The following is a 25,309-nucleotide window of genomic DNA, read 5'->3' on the forward strand; positions in this document are numbered from 1 at the left end:
CCATTGTACGAAATTAATGCCAAAATAGCCCCCGTCTTGCGATGGTGACGTCATATGGAGCCAGAGACTGCGCAGTAGAGATCGGCGAGTGAAGCGGCCGTAGCCACTTCCGCTAACCCAAACACGGTTAACGGTTAGGTATGGAAACTTCAATGACTGTAGTGATTGTTTTAGTTACGTTTCCACTCGCGGATCGTCCTCTGCTCTGCTCACCCACAACTGATCGGCTGCAGGAGCCGAATTTGTCAACAGAGCTGTCAATCATCATTTTGACAGCATCAAATAACTAATTACAAATAAACTTGTCAGAAAAATGAACTTGGATGTGAATCAGCATGATAATAACTAACTATAATGACAGAAACCATGTTGGAGAAAAATGTATCGGGCATGTATTTTGATTTTATAGTTTGACTCATGTCCCATCTGTTAACATGGAGGAGGCGGGATTTATGACCTACACTGCAGCCAGTCAGCAGGGGGCGCTCGAAATGTTTCGGGTTCACTTTTAGGGAGCTGTCATGTCGTCCATCTTTTTATACAGTCTATGGTCTCCACCAACTCTTGAGGGAAATATGTGCCTCTTTAGTCATTAAAACAGTCTAAAAAGGAAAGCGACCGTCAGCGAGGAAATTCAAGTGTTACAACCGGAGCCAACCGAGGACGTCACACATGCAACACTGTCTGGATATCTATTAATTATACAGGGATAATTTTACTTGAGAATACTATTTAATTATTGGTTGCATTGAAATGTCTTTTTGTGTGTATTGTTTCATGCAAATTACATAATTTGATCATCGCCTCTTTATCCACATAAAAAATATCTGCTATTTTACTCCACTGTAACCTCCAATCTTTCTGGTGAAATATGAATGCACGCATATCTAAAAAGCTCTCTTGACTAATACTGCAGGGCTTGATATGTATGAACTGCAACCGCATTGTAAAACTGAGTGTAATCAATCAAATGAATTGCATGTAGCTGTGACTTGAAGTATATTGTAATTTTCTGGCTCAAGATCCAATGAACAAAACATGTGTGGCGATGTATGGCGGGAAGTTAAAAGAGGATTGTAACGGACGTGAAATGTGTGTTCACCACATTTGTCCTCAAAGGGAATCGCACTCCCGCCACAGTTGCATCAAAGAGAAAAAGTCAGTTAAATCAAGTTAAGTTAAGTCAAATAAATCAGCTAATGCAACACAGCATGAAAAACAGTGTTAATATTCTGTATAACAACTAAGACAAACACATTAATGTATTGTAGTAGTATCCTTATGAGCACTAAAGAGGCATTAGGAGCCCGCGGGGACAGCTGGGATGCTTCATCCTTGGCTAGCCATGAGCAGGCTGGGTAGCTGACATACCTCTGCAGGGATTACATGTCCACAAGGTCACATTTTGACCCAAATGGCTCCGATGACAGAGCTCTGCATTACATAACCAGCAATAGTCTGAACACAGCTAACTCTATTTAGGTTCTGAGAGACCATGTGTCGACTGGCATGAGCAAAAAAAAAAGTGAATGTCTACCAGCCCTGCGTGTTTTATTCCCTGCAGGGATTTACACTGTTGTGCCATGTTCTGCCTGACATTAAGCAAAGCTGCATAACTGTTCCACAAGTATTTTATAAGCATTACATTTGTGCAAATCTGGCCTTCATTAGGAGTGTTGAGCCAACGAAAACTAAAGGGAGACAAAGTAATTTACAGTTTAGGGAGCTTGAGGTTTGAGAGGCTGAAATAAGGCTGGAGAGGGGAATGAGACTGTATCATGATTCTTCTTCTGCAGAAGGAGGAAGGACAGATTGAAACAGAGAGAATGGAAGACATTAAAAATATATAATAGTTATATTACTTTCCTAAATAACCCCTCATATTTGAAACACATTGGCTGCGTGTAAAGGCAGTGCAATAATTGTACTTGACTACATCTGCTTTTCCAGCCTCTAATTATCTTCAGAGAAGTGTGTAATGACAGCAAGCACACATCCAAGCGTTTTTTTAAATCAGGTGTGGTATAAAAATATACTTAACAAACAGAATAAATCAAACCCTGTGTATTCAGTCTCCCTGTTATTTTCTGCAGAGTGTTAACTTAAAAGCTTTTCCTAACGCCGGCATTTCCTCTTTCAAACGTGACCACCACACCTTACTGAAGGAAGACATTGAGAGGAAAAACAGGGAACCATTTAAGTCCATTATAAAGAAAATGGTACGCAAGGGAAATTGTGCTCATTAGTCACTTGGAAAAATTTTAACATTGTCATTCCCATCTATGAAATCCAACACCAAGGCTAAATGTCCAGTAACATCCTCATGTTGACTTTTCCCTTAGACCGTAATTGTTTGTTTCTGTACAAACACAAACCCACATTCTGTCCTTATTTTTCCTCTCTGCTGGCAAAGTGCAGAGCCTGACTCACCGTTTTCAAAGATGGTCCCAGCGATGAAGGACAGCTCCGAGTCATGCTCTGCCTTGCAGGCGTACAGCGCTCGAGCCTTCCTGCCCACAATGCTAGAGACAATGAGAGAGTGAGAGTCAGACAGCAGGTCCAGGGTCCATTCAGGGGAAAAACTGTTTTCAGTTTGAAACAAAAAGTAATTTAAAAAGCTCTATAGAGGCCTAAATTAACACCTTAAGCCAGGTGCAGTTGGTTTTTTCTCGATCAGAATGATCCAGATTAGGAACTCCCATATTAATCTATCTCAGCTGTAGTTCATCTTGTTTTTCTGCTGTTTTACATAGCAACGTTGGATAAGACCTTTTCAGGATTATAATTTCTGGATTACCAGCACTCTACACAAGACTACATGTCACAATTTAAAGAACTAGCTAAGTAAAAACAAAGGGCAGGACAGCAAATGTTGGGTCACTTTAAGTGCCTTACAAGGGACAGAAAACGGCACATTAAACAATAATATCCATCCATTATCTAGCTCATGACTCATTTAGCTTCCAAAAGGAAGAAAATCATGAAGTTATTATAATTTTGTTTGTCTTGATTTTTCCATCCACCCATCCATTATTTATACCGCTTATCCTGTTCAGGGTCGAATGGGGCTGCAGCCTATCCCAGCTTTCAATGGGCGAGAGGCGGGTTACACCCTGGACTGATCAGCAGTCAATCACAGGGCTGACACACAGAGACAGACAACCTTTCACGCTCACACCTACGGGCAATTCAGAGTCACCACTGAATTTAACGAGCATGTCTTTGGACTGTGGGAGGAAGCCGGAGTACCAGGAGGGAACCCACGCATGCACAGGGAGAACATGCAGACTCCGCACAGGAAGGCCCACTACATCTGAACTGGGGTTCAAACTATGAACCTTCCAGCTGTGAGGCGACAGTGCTAACCACTGCACGAAAATAACATCCCCTTGCAATGTAAATGTCTTTAAACAGATGCCTAACTGACAGGAAATAAATGAACACAAACAAAAAGATGTAATAACATGATAAACTGACACAGGACCCACAGTACAGAAAGAGATCCATGCAGGTCAAAGGTCCTACGGTTGGGTTGAACCCACAAAGACCTCTAATGAACAATAACAAATGAAACTGTGAGAAACCACATTGAACTGTGCCATTGTGATAAATATTTGATCAATTAAAGTTACAGTAAATCTTTTCGGGATTATTCTATAAAGGACAAAATCCTATTTTTCCACTTGACTGTACTGAAAGGCTGACATTTAGTTCACATTATAAATAACTGTATACAGTATAATTTACATGATACAAATGTTTTCTTGTTTGACCCACTGTTAAGTTTTATGGCATTTTGTTTCTGAATTCCCCCCTAAATTCCCCTGTTCGGCTGGGATCCAAATAATCACAGTTTCTGGCTCAGAGCATCTTAATCCTTTTCAAAAGTTTTCAACAACACTTACTTAAGATTTGATCCAGATCAAACCCTAACTGGATTATGTGATGGGATTTATTAGGCTGTATACAAGAAGGATAAAGGATACTTTGTCGCACTTATCAAAGTTCAAGACTGTGATTGTTTTTAGAAAGTTATGGATTCTAGTCCGAGACTTGATGGACAAATGGCCACATATTTCAACTTGAAAACATTTTTCATCTAAAGGTCATTTTTTATCCTCCTGCAGAACCTTTTAAAGGGCCTTGCAGTGGGTTGTGGTTGAAGGAAAGGCTGAGGTTTTGAGTGTGGCTGTGAGTGGCTTCTGCAGCATCCCTTGAAGCACTGTTATGCAGTGACAGACACAGTCTGTCTGCCAAAGATTGAGTTGGGTAATTCATTTGATTAAAGTGCATTTTAGAGGTGCTCATTCAAGATTGACTGCTGCATGACTTGGAAAAATTGATCCAAGATGCTATATTTTTCTCCTGAGGAGCAATTTAGCTTTCAGATTCTCTCCTTTCACGGGAAAGGACAGAGGTCATGCTCGACGACATGATGGGTCCTTGAGGCATGTAATTGTCTCGCTCGAGGACACAGCAGGAGGGAAGATGCTGCAATACGCATTTGAGTCCAAGAGCTTCTTCTGGCTGTTTTTCATGATTTTTAAGTAAACTGGAAGACTTCTGGTGTGATTCATTCTGAAGAGCTCACTTAAGCAAAGAGCAGCATGTAAGCAAACAACTAATAACAAACAAGTTTCCCTCAAAAACCTGCAGAAGTGAGAGTTCCTCTTGAGACGATTATACTACTGCTGATAAGGGTTTCAACATCGACCTCTAATGAGATAAGATTGTGATCAGATTAAATCATCACAGTAACAACGCCGACTAACCTGACGGGGGAGGAGTCGCTGGAGGCGGAGGAGATCGGCTGCGGACTTGATGGGGCTGAGAACATCGGCCAGGAGGGAGAACGCGGCGAGGTGGGGCTGGGCGACGTCGCACTACTGGACACATACCAACAAAATGTGCATTTTATAGCCTTAAAAGTCTACTGGTTAAAAGACATACAAAAGCACACATGCACACAGCTGTGGATATCATCACATTCTTTTGCATTTTTCCTACCTGGCTGGTATGCTGCCACGACTCTTTGGGTTCAGCCTGCAAACACAAGATATAAATCGAGATTAAGTAATTCCTCCGCCTTTTAGACAAGTGGAAACAAAAGATAAGTAATCTGATATTTAGTGAGACATCACGCCTCGAGAGTTATCGTGTTACTGAGGGGTTTTCCTCTCTCGCTAAGTGCTCCAACACTGACTAAGATAACAAACTATGATGGAGGCTAATTCAAGGTCCATGTAAACTCTCCAAAGCGAACACAAATGATGGAAGAAGCTGACTTCACTTTGGTTACACTTGACACCAATATGATTCTTTTACCTGGTGAACATATGAACAAATAACTGCATCTGTTTTCAAACATGTGCACATAAATGTAGTGGGATTTTGGCAAGCTTATGTCTGGGTGCAAATCATCTGTGATGTAATTCAATTTCCAAATGGGCAGTCAACATGATGCTGAAAAACAACATAATTCATCCTTCTTTTTAACCAAGCTGTGTGTCTTCATCAACCCATTTGTCATTCCAGCCAATCTAGCCAAACACACACACACACTCAGAAAACATGTTGATCATTCAAGTCTCAGTTTCTCTCTCAGAAATTACACACACGCTGCTATCCATCACTAGCTGCTCTTAAGGCTGAATGAAAGAGAGACAGACAGAGAGGCATGCTGGAGATCGGAGCGCAAAAACGCTGAGGCATAATAAAGGTAGAAAGCAAAAGAAATGTATTCACAATCAATTAAATTACATAAAGCCAAGGACGGGTTGTGCAACAAGTTTTTAGATAATGTGCCTCGACAAGTATTTTTTTATGACTAACACAGACGTAGATTATTACGCGGCCTTTGCATAGAGATCTGTCAGGAACAAGGCCAGCAGGGTAATGAGGAAACACGACGCCCACCACTTTGCTTTCACGCAGCAGCACTGACAAAACTCAGGCAGGCTGTTGTGCGTCGTGACTGTCGACGTGTTTCAGGCTCAAAGAGGAGATTTTCTGCCGGCTCTTTATCTCCATTATTTTTTATCGCTTTACCTCACATGAACTGAAAAAGGCTTCATTATACGAGCAATGTTTGCATCTGCCAACCGTTAATAACCTCTAATGGGACACATTCACACAAAACTATGACACACATTGTCTGTTGGCATCCCTGTTCACATAGCTGGTCGTCTTTTTCTTTGGATTTTCACTTATTTTTAAAGTTGAATCTGTAGTCATCCATCTTTGTTTGTTCAGCCATAGTAGATTACTGTTTACTCGCAGCATTTACAGCCCAACCACTGGTGCCTGATGGAAAACGCGTCACTAACCGGGTGCTGCTTGTGATTTTTATTTTGCAGACAGCCAGTCTGTAATACTGCAAATGCAAAGGCTTTCATCAGTGGGCCATAGGCTCAGTCACATGATAAGAAGTTCTGTAGTGCTGGAGGGAACTGTATAATTGTCAACCATTGTTAAATGAAAAATATGTTTAAAGGAGCTTTGCGGTTTATCATCATAAAACAAATGAGGAGTGTGCATGCCTGAGATTAGCAAAGGCTTTTTCCCTCCGCTGTCCCTCCCTGTTATTTGTTTTAACTGCATATTGGTGAGTCAGGGCATTAGTGCTTTTTCAACATCCTCCGCTCTGCACATAACATCTACTCATTCATTGTAGGGTTTTTTATAGCATGACTTTCCCTTTTTTTTTGGTGACGTAAAATGCGGTTGCCATCGTGATGCTGTTCTATCCTAAGGCGAGACTTTGGATAATCATGTTCTGTCTCTCTTTAGGAACAAACGTATGATCCAGTTCAGTGCGCAGCGTTAATGCCGTCACTCATTCAGCCGCGCACAAAGAGGAGTGATAAATGTTTCTTTTTAACACATGCTGGAAGTTGTGTCTCTGCCGGTGCCAACAAAGCACTCCAGCGGATAATATCGGCTTTAACTCTGCAGGGAATCACATGTTGCTTAGTGACAAACGGGGACAGTGATGGATTTGAGGTGGAGAGTTCATTCTTGACCTTAAAACTATTGCACCACATGATCCATTCAGTGGCTTCACTGGAGCTTTTCCATCGTGTCACAGGAACGAGCAGTGTTCGAGCAGCATTTTGGGACTGTCAACTTCATAAACTTTGTAAATTAATCTTTGGTTTGAAATTCTCAACAAGTCAGATTTTTTAGAGTATTAAGCACATGGATTTCTAACTGATCTCTTAAGTAGAAACAGAAAGGGGAGTCTTTCTAATTCAGTGATACACTGTGAAACAGTTGTGTCTCCATTGGAATCCTACATTTGTAAGTCTCATGACATTTGTACTTGTTGTTTCTTCTTTTTAAAGTTAGTTAGTTATTCTGCCCTATAGCACAAAGAGCGACAAAGTCCATGCAGGGACTGGGTCAGGGTGGATGATGGAGTTAAACTCAGGATTTTGCCCAGGTGGATGGGGTCCGACTCCCATGAGAAATCAAAACAGTTTTTTGTATGTTACAATTACCTTTAGCAGACACTTTTGTCCAAAGCAACATACATCTGAGAGTTAATACAACAAGACTTGTGACCACTCAAAGCTGCTTTTACTACACGTCACATTCACTGATGGCCGACACTGCTCCGTAAAGTGACCAACTGTCAATCCCTCATCACATTCACACACCGATGGCTATGCCACCGGAAGCAATTAGGGCTTCAGGGTCTTGCCCAAGGACACTTCAACATGTAGACTAAGGGAGCTGGGGATCAAACCACCAACCATCCGACTGAAAGACGACCCACTCTCCCACTGAGCCACAGTGGTAGCCCCAATGTTTGGGGCCACACTGTTAAGCCACACATGATTTCCTAAACTGGAAAGTAGAAAGCTTTAGCAAACTGTAACTACTTTACAACGTTATAAACAATGTGGAACGGTGGCAGTTTGGTTTGGTTAAAACCCACAAATGACTTTGTTAGGTTACAGAAAAGTTAATGTTTTTTTGCTAAATTAATGTATCAACATTACCTTTTGTTGTCACGAGGACACATGTTAATATAACTGATCTATTTCCTGCCCTTAACTGATGCCAATATACGTACACTCGTATGTTAATAAGACTGAAAAACTGAACATTTAAGATGCTTTACAAATGTATCTTTAACACTAAAGGTCTTTCTGTTTTTAAACACACTAATTTCATTGTTTTTAAAATTGCAGTTTCATTTTAGACTTCCAATTTAAAGCTCCTGTGAGGAACTTTCGGTTTGTGTTGACTTTGGCGCCTCCTGTGGACAAAGCCGTACCTCTTATCTCTTTGCTAATTTTACCCTGTAGAAGCTTAAGTAGTGTTTTTTAACAGCAAATCTCATCCTGCCTTCTTTAATCATATGTTTCATTCACTTCAAAGATTTGCCCTGGGAAATGTAAACAAAGGCAGAGTGCAGTTAATCTCTTCGTCTGACACCTACCCCCCGCCAGCAGTTTCAGGCATTAAAAATAACTAGATAGAAATAATCAATGTTGTCGCTGATGGTCTGGTTTGCTTTTGTAGCTCATATAGACACATCAGAATTAATTTCAGTCTGTTTCATGACCAGCGAAAAACTCCTCACAGGAGCTTTAAAGAAAACCTGTGAAAAAAACTGTCAGTATGAGTGATTATTTGAAAAACCGCTTCCTCCCTTCATTTGTCACTCACTGCCCGTCAACACGCTCTCTCATCTGCCTCTTCTTTTTCAGTTCCTCCCCGTCATATCTAGTCCTTCCTTCTAACCCATTCTTCTTCCCTCAGAGCTGTTAGAAGAGACAAGAGATAATTTCCAGCTGACAATCACCAAATGTAAACTCAGTCAGTAGTGTTTTTTCTCCTCTGCTTTGAAAAATACTCTCCAAAAACGACAGATTTTCAGGCAAAAAAGAAAAATATTACACTTTCCAAAGTGAACAAACTTGTTTGATGTGAGTGCAGTTTTCCAATTGCACTCTCACGCTACACTTGAAGGCTAATTTAATTAAACTGATGTCTTGTCTCTCCGTCCTCTACCTGACAGGCCATAAATTCACAGACACGAGATAGCAGCCTGCACTGACAGCATGTATCTATAATGTATAGACACTGCAGGTTGGCAACCATCAACAGTTTTACACTGATCAAAAATACAAACTTAACTAAAGCTATGACTGCTAATATCACATGCAAATGTCCGCATCTGCTGTATTCTGTTGGCAAAAGTTATACATGCTTCTACACTGCAACAACAACACCACTGATATCCTCAGCTGGCAAATCTTGCACAGTTCAGGGATTCCAACTTTTGGAAGATCCCTCATGTAGGAATGTGTCGTCGCCTTCTTGAAGGCAGTTGGCATAATAAATCTGCACCACCTGCAGATATGAAGTTCGGCCTGCAAAGAAATCACGCGGGTGCAAAAGGCTCTGAGGAATATTTCAATAATGAGCATCATAAATTTTGGTAGCTGCTGTTGTCACACAGGTGTCACTGAGTTCAACTCCATCTCTGTTTTTTCATCTGAGAATAAAGCGGACAGGCAAGAGCTTAGACTAGTTTGGTTGGTGGCACTTCTGTCTGTATGAATTATGGACTGGAATGTATATGACACCATCAGGAAGTGCTAGCACTACCTCATCTTTTTACTGTACAGCTGAGCATTTTAAATCCTGATTTTCAAAATAAATTACCTCACTGAGGAGAGAACCTAGACTACATTTAGAATAACATTCCCCTGCTTCCCAGTTAATGCAAAACGTCCTCCACATTTAGCTCAAGACTCATTTAGCTTCCAAAAGGGAAGAAAATCATGAAGTTATTATAATTTTGTTTGCCTTGATTTTTCTGTCCATCCATCCATTATTTGTACCGCTTATCCTGTTTGGGCTCGAGGAGGGGCCGGAGCCTATCCCAGCTGTCATTGGACGAGAGGTGGGGTACACCCTGGACTGATCGCTAGTCAATCACAGGGCTGACACATAGAGACAGACAACCTTTCACGTTGACATTTATGGGTAATTTAAAGCTCCTTTCCCACTGGTCGAAAAACCCTGCTAACAACCGCTAAGACCCGGCTTTTTTGCTTTGTGGGAAAGGTTACAATCCGCACTCAGACCCGTGTAATTAACGCCTCGACTCCAATTGCCAATGGTGGGAACACAAAACCTGGGTAGACACGCTAGTCTCTGCCCGTCTCCGTCTCGTCCCAGCAGCGCTCGAACATCATCCCAAATTATTCAGCGCCGAGTTTGATAAATAGACTGAATGAGAAATAGATACAATAAAGGCCTAACCACCGTAACATCTTCACTGGCCTACATGCTGCTTACCAAAAAGTATAAGTTCTTTGTGCATACTATTGTTTACTATCCCTGTGTCCGGTGCGTTTGTGACGTCAGACGGTGATGGAGCAGAGTGTGGGTGGGAAAGGGGTATTAGGGTCACAAATTAACCAAGCAAACATGTCTTTGGACGGTGGGAGGAAGCCGGAGTACCCGGAGGGAGCCAATGCATGCACGGGGAGATCATGAAAACTCCACGCAGAAAGGCCCACAAAATCCAAACTGGGATTCGACCTAGAAACCTTCTAGCTGTGAGGCAACACCGCTAACCGCTTGATTATTCCAGTAGAACATACAGTTTTAGTAATCCCTCCAATACAGCCACAGTCAGATCAGACTCACCTCTGTTCTGCACAGGCTTTCTCCTGTCTACGGACATACCAGTTTAATTTACAGATTCGTTTTAGTCCTCCCTGAACGCAGCTGAACTTTCCCAGCAGATTTATATATTAAATGTCTTCCAGCCTTTATTGGAAGGCTCTTATTGTGGAATGTCAGAGCAGGAAATGTGCAGTATGCTGAATTTAACATGTGAGAGACTTATAAACACTGGACCAGAGATGCTTAGCAATTTCTGGAGCTAAAAAAGACTCGCTCTGCGAGGATCTAAGGACGACTTTAACCATGTATGGAAACCTTTCATTACAAATCTGCTACAGCAGCTGTGAGATTATAGTGTTGGTGACTGTTGTCAAACTGTGCCATGGACTTTCCTTACTGTAAACACACCCTGGTTTTTTTGTTGTTATTTGTTTGTTTTTCCTTTCTTTATATTTATTTATGTATATTGATTATGATTTTGACTGTTGTTGATGAGGACTTCTCATTTTCATCAGGACCATCCTTGAAATGGTGGTTAGTGAGTTCATAACTAATAACTGATATTTACCGCAGTATAGACGGCCTCTGAAGGCAGCACAGAGCAGGGAGGAAGTCCACATAAAACTTCCTCTGATCCTAATGCCTCTGGCGATTTAAAAATACCCTGTGTTATCAGGGGTGGCTGCTTTGAAATCCATTTCATAACTTATGTCGATTCCCTCATGATCGACTGCCGGGGCTCTGTGCTATCTCTGAAGATCTCAGAGCGTGAGAGTCGTACTGTGTCTGTGCTGTGCTGAAGGCAAAAAGAGAAAGATGGAAATGAGAGAAAATATCAAGAAGCAGCTCATCAGTAAACGCAGCAGACATGTTAACTGGTGACTGCATGCGTGTGTGTGCATGTGCATGTGTGTGTAAATGGTAATTATGCTCTAGGGAAAAAATATTTCTATGACAGGTTTCCTAGAAAACGTTCTCGTCACAGTTGAGATTTTTTTCGATGCATGAGAGGATGATTACACTTTACAGCTCTCTTTCCCTTTTTCCAGCAGGCGCTCTTCACCTCTCTTCCTATCAAATGCCAAACAGACAGGAGGAATTTATTGAAGAAATCATTTACGTTCCCCCAAGGGACACAGGGAAAGACATTTTGCCGTTTCTACCTGAGGGCATCAGGTTTAAGTCAATGGGGTCAGCAGGCATATCTGTCATACACTAGTCGTGCTACAGACTCAGAGCTCATTACTAAAAAGAGTTGAGGGGTTGTGATTTATTTGTGGGATTGCCTCCTGTGCATCAGTATTCTCACTAATATCTCACCTCCTGTCTTGACAAGAGACTACACCTGGATCACACAGAGCTTCAAGTAGCCTAAAACTTCCTTTCCTTTCCCATCAGCCCACGTTGTTCACTTCAGCTACATTAAAGGCTAAATGAGAGGAAGTAACATCATTTCAAAAATATAAATAGAGCCGCATAGCATCTCATTCAATGATATGCAACATAATCAGGTGCTCTTTCCTGCATTCATTGTTTAGTCACAGATTTCAAGGACAACATGGCCATTGTGCACAGACACATGTGCTCGATTCATTCACTTCTAATTTCCCATCGAGGCAAAAGCTTTCATTTCAAGCCGAGTATCCTGGCTACTAAATTTATCCCATCATGTTTAGTTTTTTTCACTTTTTGGCCATTTTTATGCACCTGAGAAACATTTTTAACACAGAATGAGTTTTTGTCATGTAACTACGAGTATCACTTAGCTTTTTTAAATGAGAGCGTAGCATATCAACCGACATAGGAGCGATTCTCTTGTCTGAGAAGTGTGTCCGTTTGCCCTAAAATTAGACTAGTGATTCCCTCGCTCTCTGGTTTGATCTCTCCTCCATGTTGTCATTAGTCTCTGATTAACACGCACACATCTTCTGCATCGTGTACACTGTTGCTTTAAAAAAGCACGAGCTGGCACAATCTTGACATCTCTTCATATCCATCTCAGCCTTGGAAGCTCCTTTGTGGTTCACACTTCACCGACTACTCCAGCGAGATGGCTTTGGAAATGCACTCTCTCTCCCCCTCCGGGGAGAAGCGTGATTATCATGGTTGGTTTTGTTGGTTGGAGTATAGCTGAAAATCGCTCTATCTTTGAATCAAATACAAAATCTTCTGCTTGTGTGTCTGTTTGCACCGAGCACACCAAAACGCTGCTCTTTTATTTTTCCAAGCGTGAAAATAGAGATGTTCTCATAATCCGGGTTCAAAGAGCGTCAGGCTTTCCATCGCTGAAATTGCGAGATGCGAACATCTAAATTGTCTGGGGCGGAGTTAATGGCGGGAACTCTGTTTCACCTTGATCACACAGGCATACATACAACACATACGAACTTCGAGGGGCCACATGCATTAAACACTTACTCCATACAGGCATCACCTTCAGAGGCAGGAAACAAGGACGGAAGCTTGTACTGTTTCATGTACCATTAGGTGCCCTGTCATGATCCTGATCACCTCTGTCTCTTAATGCCTCTTTAGTGTGATTCATAATGTTAAGATTATCTGCAGCACTATCGAGCCTTGTTGCTCTTGCTTTCTTATATCAGCAGCATCATTTATGGATGACTTATCAGTTCTTGCTTTGCTTAACAGCCTGCGGTGGGCCCCGGGCTTTGTTGAAGAGAAGCTAAAAATGTATAAATATGTATAAATTAAGAAAAAGTATTAATTATCTTTTACCTCATTAACTGGATTACATTATGTCTGGCATTTAAAGTGCATCTTTTCTCTCCATCTTGTACAGACGTTATATTGTGAATCACACCGAACACCTCATTTTCAATAGATCATTACTTTTCACGGTATGTGGCATTTTGTCACTTTTAGATAATGAGGCGGCGTGTGATGGCGTTTAAACCATCAGGAAACAGCTGCTTAATGCAGGTGTTTCACTTCAGATGTTACGATCACATGACTTATTCAAAGGATTTGTCTGACGCAAAAACTAAGTTGGGACTAGTTGCTCTACACTTTTTAGCATGTGTGTTGACAACATAGTCGGACTGGAATTCGGGTCTGTTGTCCTGTATTTTATGGGGCGGCTGGGGCTCAGTGTAGAGTCGGTCGTCTCCCAATTGGAAGGTCGGGGGTTCGATTCCTGACAACTACAGTCTACATGTCGAAGTAGGGCTGGGCGATGTGGCCAAAATCTTTTATACCTCGATAATGATATACATAGGTCTGTTAATTTAACAAATAATTTGTCTATCTGAAATAAACACATGGCAAAGCCGATTTTTGGATAATCCTGTGTAAATTAAATACTTGACAAACAAAAGTACTGAGTTTCTGTTTTTGCTTGTCCGCCCCCTCAATGTTAATAAACAGCGCCTCCCTCTTTGGTTTGCTCCAGGTTCACTCCCACGTGCAAGGCTTAGAACGTAAAGCGTTGTCAAACTGACTAAAATTACTGTAAAGCAGTTGGGCTGCTGTTTTTGCAACATCACGATAGAGACGATATGGAAAAACCCATATGATAGACATTTTCATATTGTTTGGACGATATACTGTATATCGTCATATTGTGCAGCCCTGTGTCGAAGTGTCCTTGGGCAAGGCACAGAACACCAAAGTGCTTTGTCGGTCTGAAGCATTCAGACTACAAACATGCTCACATGGTTTACCCAAAGGAAAGATTACTAGAGTCCAAGTGTTTGCTGCAGGTTTTACTTCTCAATGTTCAACCTTTGTTTTTGAAATACTTCATGCAAGAGAAATATGTAAGTGTTATTATAAAAGTATTCCCTCATGTGTATCTTTGTGTACTGTTGAAGAGCACTGAGGCACACTTACAACAAAAGTCTGAGGCTCGACTTCCACAGTTGTTACTTCCAAAGAGACAGTGCTACAACTGTGGTGCATGTTCAGACATGTTGATTTAATTGACCCCATCAGTCACATTACATCTTTATGTTCTCAGTGACAGAGGGGACTTCAAGAAAAGCAATAAAAAACAGCAGTTGGATTGAATTATCTTTTCATTTGGGATAAAAGAAAAGATGATTAACAATAAAGAGTAAGGACGGAGGGCAAGGGTGAAGAAAGAGAAAAATAATCAGCGTCCAACAGGCTGCTCTGAAGACAGTCAGGACATGAGATGGTTTGTAGCCTATATGTCAACAAAGACAATCCCATGATGACGGACAGGCGGATGAAGACGCTGCGTGTGAGCCTGTTAATAACCTCAGGGTGTGTGTCCAGCGTTCATGTGGAGAAATATGGGAGAGGGGCTTGTTCAGACCTGTGATAATATTTTTGTTTAGGTTAAGTGTCTGGTTTTTGAGTGGTGTAATCGAGTGATCAGACACTGGCTCATTGTGTGAGATAAATCTATTATAAACACACAAGGTACCTTTTATAGTTTGATTGTATTTAAAACTTATCTGAGTAGATTATCTAACTGCTACATGACATGGTTATGTATGCATGCATGTAAATGGGATTTGTAACCCTGTTTGTATTTTAAACTTCCCACATTCAGGAACAGTTTTCTATTTTTGTGGTTACAGAAGCTGAACTTCTACTCCCAGATGCTTTTGAGGCTTAATCTGACAACCTGCCAAGACTGTGTCCTGAAGCTCTTAGCTGCCTCATATGTGTGTGCTGACGTCGGGAACTTCTCTGCATGTAAAAATCTGTGCGTGAAAAAAGTGGGTCTGTACATTCTTGTGTTTGTGAGTACATACGAGAGTAAATGTCTCCCAACTCTCCAAACTCTCACCCCTCAATCACAAATATCTATTAAACTGTACATTATTTTTGATCTATTTCTGCTTCCTGAACATTTCTCATAACTAGTTTACACTAGTCTTAATAATGTTAGCAAAAGGAGAGGTCATTATTTACTAATACCCATTTTTACCCCCAAGTTTAAAAAGATTGTATCATGAATTTAATGCCCAAAAAACTCACTTAACAACTCTAAAATCTATTAAAAAAAGTTCTCTCTTATCTTATAAAAAGCGTCTCCAGTATCAGTGATGACGTAGGTAAACCTGAGTTTCATATTAGGATCATCTGTCTGTTACACTCACAGTGAGCTGGGTCGGATCTGCCGGTTGTCCTGCGCGTCCCCGTCGTTGCTGGTCAGGCTGTGTCTCGGGGTCCGACCTTGGCTGCCGCTGTTGCTGCTGCTGCTGCTGTTACAGTTGGTGGAGGAGGAAAGCGGCTGCTGCAGCTCGGCTACCGAGGCGTTGACTACACTGTTCCTCTTTTCACCTACAACAATAAACAAAACGTTTTACAAACCGCCCAAACTCTTCAACCGGAAAAATGTTGTCCTGCAAGTCGCCACTTTTATACTGACAGGCTTTTCGTTCCCTGAAACTGCACATATGCTGACCTGCATTGAGATTCATTCACAATTCTTTTCATCCCAGACTGAAGTGTGAAAAGTTTAAGATTAAAATGTTTCTTTATTGAGCAGAGCCCCACAGGCGTGTCGCATTGCACTCCTTGCCCCTTGTAACGAGGTAAGGGGGCACTCGACGTGATTGGCTGCACCTTTGCTGACCACTGCAAGCTTGTTGTTTAAGCATTCCAGCAAGGGATAAGTGGCGGTTATAGAGACTTAGTTGTCTTTATGTCAACACATAGCAAGTGTGAGCTAAGTCAAATGGAAAAAAAACAAAGATAAAAATCCTGGTATTGTTGTTTTTGGCCTGGTTAGGTTGCTCATCTCACCTTTCTGAGAATGTGTTGGAGTGTGGAAGAGAGTGAGAGGTCTCTCGCTGCAGGACGGGGCTTTGCTCTCTGTGCTCTTCCTCCTGGACAGGTTGAGCTGCATATTGGGTGGGCCGCCTGCAGAAGTCGGCGCGTCCCTGAATATCTGCACAAATAGGACAGTTAAGTGTGAGTACAACTAAAGAATATGTACAATTACAAAAGGGCAAAAGTGAAGTTAGTTTAAAGCCATTTCTTCTGCAGTCACGCAATTTATGGTCTTATGAGTAACTGCACAGAAATGTTTTAATGTATCACAGTCTGCAGACAGTAATCACAATGTACTGTAGTGTTTGAATGTTTAAAATAAATCATAAAAAAATGCCAAGTTCTGCTAACCCACCAGTGATGTCTGGTGCCTTCCTGCTCTCTGATGAAAAGTGTTATTGTCTAACATGTAAGCTATTACAGTGTATCTCTGTCTATAGTCATCCCTGGATCCCTGCTGCTCGATCGCAACCTTTACAGCTCTTCAACAAAGCTTGATGTTTGTGTGTCTAGAACTTCATTTAACTGGGAATAATTACATACACAGAAACTCAACAACAGCGGGCATTGTCGGCTCGGTTTACGATCTGTGTCAGTGAGATCTCTGAATTTTATTTCCACTCCTTCAAGCACAATTAAGGAGGATGCAGGCAGTTCCATGCTGTGTTAAAAATATACACGGCAGTGTCATTCAATTTTCCACATCACCAATTAGGTTTCTGTGTTTTTCAAACTTGATCTTTTTTCCATGCTCTGCTTGTATTAGTCTATTTCTTCAGACTAAGTCATCCATCCCGACATCCATTTATCTGTCATCGTCTTTTCAGCCAACTCCACACCCAGGAGCTCCACAGAAGGGAAACAGGGGAAAACCAGATTTTAACACAGTTATATTGAGAAAGAGAATAAAAAGCACTTTACTGAAGCTTCAGGCTGAAATCAGCAAACTAAAAGTCTGAATATTGGACCCAATCGTCCTCTTATTTGTGGAAAGAGGGTAGACAGTCGTGATTCTGCACCTGAACAGTAAGGCAGCTGTGGTCTGGAGGATGTGTGTGCATCATTCCCACAACACACTTGTCCTGTATGTGGGTCGATACATTCATGCACATAGGTGTATTATACGTGATAGCATGTGTGCAAAATGCCCAGCAACTCATTTGTGTGTTGCCATGGTGATATCTGTAAGCAGCTTGGCCTGCCAATAAGCTGCTTGGCTGCAGGGGAAAGTGGCTTTGAAGTATATATAGAATGTATACTGTTATATATCTGTGTGGGTGTGTGTGTGTAGCAGGTCTTCATTCAGACAAAAGACTATGTTAAGGTGTGGTAGTTGTTGTTTATAAGCAAATTAATCAAACGTTGCTCAGCTTTTGTGTTATTGTTTTGTTTGATTAACACACTCCCGCTCTCTCACCTTCTCATGGTGCTCGATGAGGATCTCCACGACAATGTTCTGGAACTTGATGTCCATGATGGCCGCCACCGTCTCCTCCTGTGGGCGGAGCAGGGTCGGCCCGAAGACCACGCCCAGATTGGCGATGGTCATCAGGTTGTGCTGGTGGTGATTGGCCACACTGTTGAAGGGGGAGGGGCGGACAGACAGAGAGTGAGCGGCTCCGCATCCAATCCAGATGTTTACCTTTCCCACTGTTAAAGCAGCACTACCAATGTTCTCATACTAACAATGTGACATTAGAATGTAGTCACTTGTATTGATGAACCAGTAGAGACTAATCTCCACTGCTCAGTTCTCCTCAGTACTTCAGCTCATTATTTTGGCATTTCCTGCCAGTGACTTTACTGTTCTGTTACGGTGTCACATAAGCCCTGATTTCAGCAGCAGATACTTTTTGTGAATAAAACTCTGATTAACCCACGATAATCTACCTTTCCAGTGCAGCAGCGACAATTAGCAACAAGCTCATGCAGATGGTGAGTATTTAGTTGCAAGACAAGTGGTTGCTAACAAGCCCACCACGACGTCTTGAGCTTATGCCAGCTCTTTGCTGCACCAAAGAGGCAAAAAAATGTCAACACCACTTTAACTATGAACAGACATACTTACAACTGGATATTGAAACCATCCCATTCTCTAGGACGCACCAAGAAAGACATTTCCATCTAAGCTGTTACTATCAGAATCATCCTGGTAGCTCTCCCTTAAGTGGCTGAGCTGTCAGACCATCTTGCCAGAGTTAGCACTCTGGACACTATTCAACACTTTCACATCTCTTCTGGTACACTGCAAAGACCGTTAAGCTTGGGTGAAACTGTTTTAGAGAGGTGTGTTCACACTTTTATTTTGCCCATCCTATTTACACCGAGCAGCCATAACATCATGACCACCGACAGGGAAAGAGAATAACATTGATTATCTTGTTACCATGGCACCTGTCAGTGGGTGGGGTATGTTAGGCAGCAAGTGAACATTTTTTACTCCAAGTTAATGTGATGGAAGCAGGAAAAATGGGCAAGCGTAAAGATGTGAGCGACTTTGACAAGGCCGCCTACAATGGGCACGTGAGCATGAGAACTGGACCACGGAGCAATGGAAGACGGTGGCCTGGTCTGATGAATCACGTGTTCTTTCACATCATGGCCAGATGCGTGTGTGTCGCTTACCTGGGGAAGACATGGCCCCAGGGTGTACTATGGGAAGAAGGCGAGCCGGCGGAGGCAGTGTGACGCTTTGCTCAATGTTCTGCTGGCAAACTTAGGGTCCTGCCATTCATGTGGATGTTACTTTGACACGTGCCCCCTACCTAAATATTGTTGCAGACCAAGTACACTCCTTCATGGAAACTGTACTACCTAATGGCAGTGGCCTCTTTCAGCAGGATAACGAGCCCTGCCACACTGCAAACATGGTTTAGGAATGGTTTCAGGAAAACAACGAATTCCCAGATCTCAATCCAGTCGAGCAACTGTGGGATGTGCTGGACGAACAAGTCCGATCCATGGAGGCCCCACCTCGCAACTTACAGGACCTAAAGGATCTGCTGCTAACGTCTCGATGCCAGATACCTCAGCGCACCTTCAGAGGTCTAGTGGAGCCTTGACCAATCAGGGCTGTTATGGCGGCTAAATCATGATGTTATGGCTGATCGGTGTATGTCAACAAAGACAGGCTTAATAACAGAGACACCTCTCTGTCCAGATATAATGAAGAAGTACTGACTGTTGTGTTACACCACTTTAGTTTTAACAGGGACAATCTAACAAGCCTGCTGGGTGCATTTTCTCTAACAATAGAAAAACTTTTCAATCCCTTTGGCACAACTATTTTTACAGAGCGCAGGTCAAACAAACCTTCTGATCTCATATAATCTGAAGTCACACACAGGTGAAGTTTGTTTTCCTGTGATGCAGACATTTAAACCCTAAGTCAGGTGTAATCCACTAAAAACCAGGTTAAGATGTGCATGTCCTCAGAGAACCTGCGTTCACGCACGACTGCATGCTGTATAAACATGGCCGATGTCCCATTTATCACATATTATAATCATGGCACTGCTGTTGAAGAAAAGCCCCATAAAGCCACAGGGCTTAGATATGGGTTTAGAGTGAATACACAATGCAGGCTGCCAGCATTAGAGAAATAATTACACATAAGCCAACAGTGTAATGCCCTCCTTTCTTTTGTTTACGGGCTGCTGCAGCTTGTGGTTATGTAATCTTCAGACAGACAACCTGTTTAAATCATACATTTCCCTGATTATGCAGAATTACTTTTGTCTACAAACAAAGCAAACGTGGGATTCGAGGTCTTTGGAGAAAAATGAAAGATAAAGAGGTACTTCATAGGTGAGGGCTTTCATAAGAAAAATTTGATGTAATCATGTGGAGTACTCCTCAGGATCTGCCCTGCTAAAATAACCTTGAGCAGAGTACTGATTTCCAATCAGTTCAATGGAGGAGTAGCATCCTATTAGCTGCCACTGAGCACTAATTTGGTGGATTGCAGGTCAAAATATATGGCATTTTTTTTAACACTTTCTGTTACACATAACATTGTTTCAACAGCAGTACCGTTATTTATTTAAGTTGGAACTTTGGATTAAAATATAATGACTTGAACTTGTTGAAAATAAATATAAACAAGTATAAAAACATCCAAACCAAATTCAGCCCAGTTTTAAAGTAATAATCTCAAAGATTTTCATTTAAATAAATGTCACTATCGCTGAATGAGGTAACACAATGGTGATTGAGCATATGGCCAACTGATGAAAGCCTTTGCATTTGCAGATTTATGTACCGAGTGTCTGTGGCGACTTAAAAATCACAAGCAGCGACCAGTTAGTGACACGTTTTCCAACACCCAGCAGTGGTTGGTCTGCCAGAGAGGGTAGGCGGAGCTAAGCAGCTGCTTTTCCGGTCTCTGCAAGTGTTGCGAGTAAACTGTAATCTACTATGGCTGAACAAACAAAGAAAAGATCGATGACTACAGATACAACTTCAAAAATAAGTGAAAATCCAAAGAAAACTATAAAGGAAAGCGACCGTCAGCGAGGAAAAAAAGAGCTAGAACCGGAGCCAACCGTGGACGTCACACATGCGACACTGTCTGGATATCTGGGAAGTGTGCTCCCGCAATTACCGTTTATCGCCATAGGTGCCGCCCAAGAGACGAGAATCTTTGAGATTACAACTTTGAAATGAGCTCTTCGAGATTACAACTTTAATATAAACATGGGGACAGTGTTTGACCTGCAAATTATCAGATTAGTTCTTTCTAGGCTGTGATCAGGTAGCTTACGCCTGTTCTTGAGTCCACAAAAAGACCCACACCTGACTATTAACCCCTCTTTCCCCACAAGGGATAAGCTGGGGAGATAGATTTGGCCTGGTTGCTGCTGGATGAGTTTCTATTTTAGGTGCACACTGCCTTCATGCAAGTGGTCAAGAGATTACATGATTCCCTAATCCTCCTCGAGGATGGACAACAACAATAATCAAGCTGAGGAGAATTACAGCAGGAGGAGAGGGTTAAAAATGAAACACTGTGCCATCCTAACAATGAGTGACTGCAGTGTGCATGTGTGAGAGAGCTCCACATACTTGGACAGGTGTTTCATCAGAAGCTCCAGCATCTGTCGGTTCTTCTCAGGCAGCCGGTGCACCAGAGCGTGGACCTCTGTCACTCGGGCTTCTTGGTTGTCCAACTCTGGACAGAGAAAGATATGAAGAGAGAGCAAGACTGTTTAATAAATAAAGACGTTAGCTCAAGCACGTTTCATGACTTGAGGAGGACTAAAGTTTGTGTTGTTAGTAGAGAATGCAACCAGGCAGAGGCAGTTTTTTATTGTTAAAAAGATGATTAATGTAACAATTGGTCACTGTGCATAAAGATATTACAAGGCCTTGGTGTAGAGGCACACAATAAGCAAAAAGAATCAAGTTCAGCGACTTCAGGTGAGATAGCAGTTTCTATTTTCTTTTTTTGAAGAGGGGATTTTTGCTACATTTTCTGCTGATGCTCAGTCAGTGTTCATGGTTATTCTAGAAAGCTCAACAGAACTCTCCCAGAGATGAGACAGCAATACCTGCAATGTACAAGGATGCACTACACACCATAGACACTCACTCAGCTGCGTTTTCTTCTTTTTTTGGCCAACCTCTGACTTGATCAAAAACTTGGCTAACCCAAAACACTACAAAATGTGTCCTCGTCCACAACATCCACTTTGTAGCATAGTTTAAAAGCAGAGACTAAAATTCCCAGCTGAATTAGCCTGCAGTTCTAGGCCATCAACTATGTCACATGACTTTGCGGGTTGCCAGATTGTGCAGCCGCACCTAGCCGTGTCCCAGAGACACAGAAAACATTGGCAACAACTGCAGCCGTTTCTGACACTCGCGCAGAGATAAGGTGGAAAATTTGTGACCCGTTTTTAAAGATTTCTGTCTTCACTGGGAACAGTCGGGCTTGAGGCACGATGCGGAGAATCCAGAATGTGGCATAAAATAACTTTTCATTGGATAAAAGAGATAAAAAGACCAAACAAAAAAAGTCAGAGTGAAGGAGTCAGAGACACATGAAGAAGAAGTTCTCGGCACACTGTGTTGAACTCTGCTGCAAAGTCGGAAAGCTCTGTGTCCTGGTGATTAACAGGTAGACAGGCAGGGCAGGCAGACAGACAGCCATGGCAGAGCGAACTGGTGTTGATGAATGACTATAATAAGTCATGGCTGCAGAGCCAGTCGATGGAGAGATGACAGCAGACTCACACTAGATCAACCCTAGGGCCCTGGCTGTCAGCGCCAGTCAATACACTCTTAACTAGCAGCATCCACACACACACAAACACACACACTTTCCTTCCAATTAACAGAGCAGACAGGCTTAAACATATAAACTGAGACACTCAGACAAACGGTTAATACACATGAAATAATAACAAGCACTTGCACACACACACACACACACACACACACAGAACTGCTGGAAACACACAGAAAATACAACAGCTTTAAAATACACATGCATGTGCACGTCCATAACACCCACACAAGCCTCCCAACAGATGCATGCACACGAAAGCAGTAACACTCACAGCTTTCCATCATGCATTGTCTGGTGTCCACCGCTTCACACACATTATGCTGAAGCACACACTCATGTACACCTTTAAACCTCATATGGTACATGTATGCACAGAAAGGTTAGCATTATAAGAAAACCACTGTAGTTTGATTCCATCCAGGAGGGAATTTAGAGCAGAATTAAACAGTTTTGTGTTCTTAAATTACTTTTCTATTTATTTTAGAATCTGAAATAACTCATGCCTACCTAGTGCAAGGAGACAGATAAACAGATTAATGTAAAATAAATAAAATAAAATTAACCTGAGATACATTTTTTCTAATTAAGTGTAATCTGCTGTACCAAGATGTGTCGTAAAAGAGGGGGTAATAAGCTGTTTCACATTTTAAAGCATAATGTTACAATGTTGGATGTCCAGACTAAACGTGGGTGAAGTTTCAAATCTGTAGGTAAAAGTATGTTGAAGTAATCCCCAGGTTTTTTTTTCAACAAGCTGCAATTTGTGACGTCACAAAAGCCTCCCAACGACGTCACAAAGTGCAGCCCAGCAGGCTTCGGAAAACTGGCCAATCAGAAGAAAGTGTACTTGTAGGGGCGGGGTTTCTTAAATGGACAGAGCTGACTGAGTCGTTTAAGACAAAGGTTGTATTAGGGCCTGCGCAGAGCACCAGTGTGAGAAAAATTTGGATTTTTTTTTACTGTAAATTATGCTAAGCTACTCCACGGGTATCACAGAGTGAAATATGAAGCTTGAAATTAGCGTAATACCCCCCCTTTAAAAAAGGTTGTTAATACGTTTAAAGTTAGGAGTATATTTGCTGCAGTCCAGTGGTGTGATTGAATTTGTTAGAATTAAATTCACAGTTTGGTGTGATGGACAAAGATCAGTATGTAGATGCTCGGTCAAACGCAAATCATTCATAATAATTTAATTTCACACACCAGAGATGAGTGAAACAATCACAGAAACACAGCACACAAACGGTCGTCTGAATGCCAGTGCAACACTGACTGTGCACAGCAGCAATGGTGCTGAGTCAGAGGGTGAAGCCACCAAGCAGAAGTCATTTATCATCACGGCCTGCAGCTCATCCATCACTTAAGAGTCAGCGATGTTTTGTCACTTTTTCTCTGTCACCTTGTATTCATTTATGTTTTGCTTTTTCGTCCAAAATTCTTCTCTATGCTGATGACATTTTACTTAAACCATCTAACCCATTTTTTTAGCGTCATTCAGGACTTTGGCCAACTCTTTGTAGCCTGAAATGCCAACTTCCTGACTGAAAAAAAAGCTAAAAAAAAAAATAAAAAAAAATATCAAAAGGTCAACAAGTCTGAGTGTCCCTACATAAAATCTTCATCCATGCATCTCTTAAGCTAGAGGATGTATGAAGTATGTATGAAGTACATACTTTAACAATTAAAGCCAGGAAAGCAATCATGTACACACCCACATACATTAAATGAAGCGTGCATTACTTAAAGAAGTGTGCCACATCTGCTGACCATCGACCGATCCTTAAGACACTCCAGTAGCACCACCTGTTCTACTTTCTTATTATTCATTATTCATACCAAACATCTCCAGGCCTCTGCAGTATGGCCAGTATATCCTTTATCTCATCTTGAGCATCCTGTTGAATTCATATAGTGGTGGGTGTTTGTGTGGGTGTTATAGCCTCAGATTTCATGAATAGCACTATGAATCGATGGCTCTTAAGGAATTTCTTAAGGCAAATAAAAGTTACATCTTTCTACGTAGAAATCGCCAGAAACATTTCCTTGAGAGCCCATCAATATTTTTCAAATGAGGTCTCAGTGATAAACCCACAGAGAATCATAACCAGACCAAAGGTGATAATATGTCAATATTGTGTTTACAGCTCGGCCTTCCCCAAAGTGGCCAATTAAATCAATCAATACTGCGTTAAATACACATGCAAAAGACTCATACCTATCTAACAACGACCAGCTGTCATGTTAGGACAGATCCATCCATCCATCCATCCATCTATGTATCATTATCTATACATCTTTCTATCTATCATCTATCCATCATCTATCCATCCATCCATCCATCCATCCATCCATCCATCTTTCGCCTATCCATCCATCCATCCATCCATATTTCTCCTATCCATCCATCCATCCATCCATATTTCTCCTATCCATCCATCCATCTATCTTTCGCCTATCCATCCATCCATCCATCCATCCATATTTCTCCTTTCCATCCATCCATCTATCCAATCCACTCCAATCCATCCATCCATCCATCCATCCATATTTCTCCTATCCATCCATCCATCTATCTTTCGCCTATCCATCCATCCATCCATCCAT

At 41.8% G+C, this 25,309-nt stretch overlaps 1 protein-coding gene across 2 annotated transcripts in view; it reads right to left on the reverse strand.

Annotated features, from left to right (window-relative positions):
* LOC138595647 (rho GTPase-activating protein 26-like) overlaps positions 1–25,309 on the reverse strand; it is a 100,305-nt gene that overhangs the window by 2,551 nt on the left and 72,445 nt on the right. Inside the window, exons 17-23 of one of the 2 annotated variants that reach the window (XM_069666995.1) lie at positions 21,481–21,586; positions 17,834–17,993; positions 16,390–16,534; positions 15,741–15,924; positions 5,008–5,043; positions 4,773–4,883; positions 2,431–2,522 (exon numbers count right to left, since the gene is read on the reverse strand). In XM_069666995.1, coding sequence (XP_069523096.1) covers positions 2,431–2,522; positions 4,773–4,883; positions 5,008–5,043; positions 15,741–15,924; positions 16,390–16,534; positions 17,834–17,993; positions 21,481–21,586 — 834 coding nt within the window. Of the gene's footprint in view, positions 1–2,430; positions 2,523–4,772; positions 4,887–5,007; positions 5,044–15,740; positions 15,925–16,389; positions 16,535–17,833; positions 17,994–21,480; positions 21,587–25,309 lie in introns of both variants that reach the window. The other variant, XM_069666986.1, reaches the window with a different exon arrangement.

Source organism: Semicossyphus pulcher, unplaced genomic scaffold (genome assembly GCF_022749685.1).
Source record: "Semicossyphus pulcher isolate SPU_LCO1_2020_fin unplaced genomic scaffold, fSemPul1.0.p SCAF_10, whole genome shotgun sequence".
Lineage (NCBI taxonomy): Eukaryota > Metazoa > Chordata > Actinopteri > Labriformes > Labridae > Semicossyphus > Semicossyphus pulcher.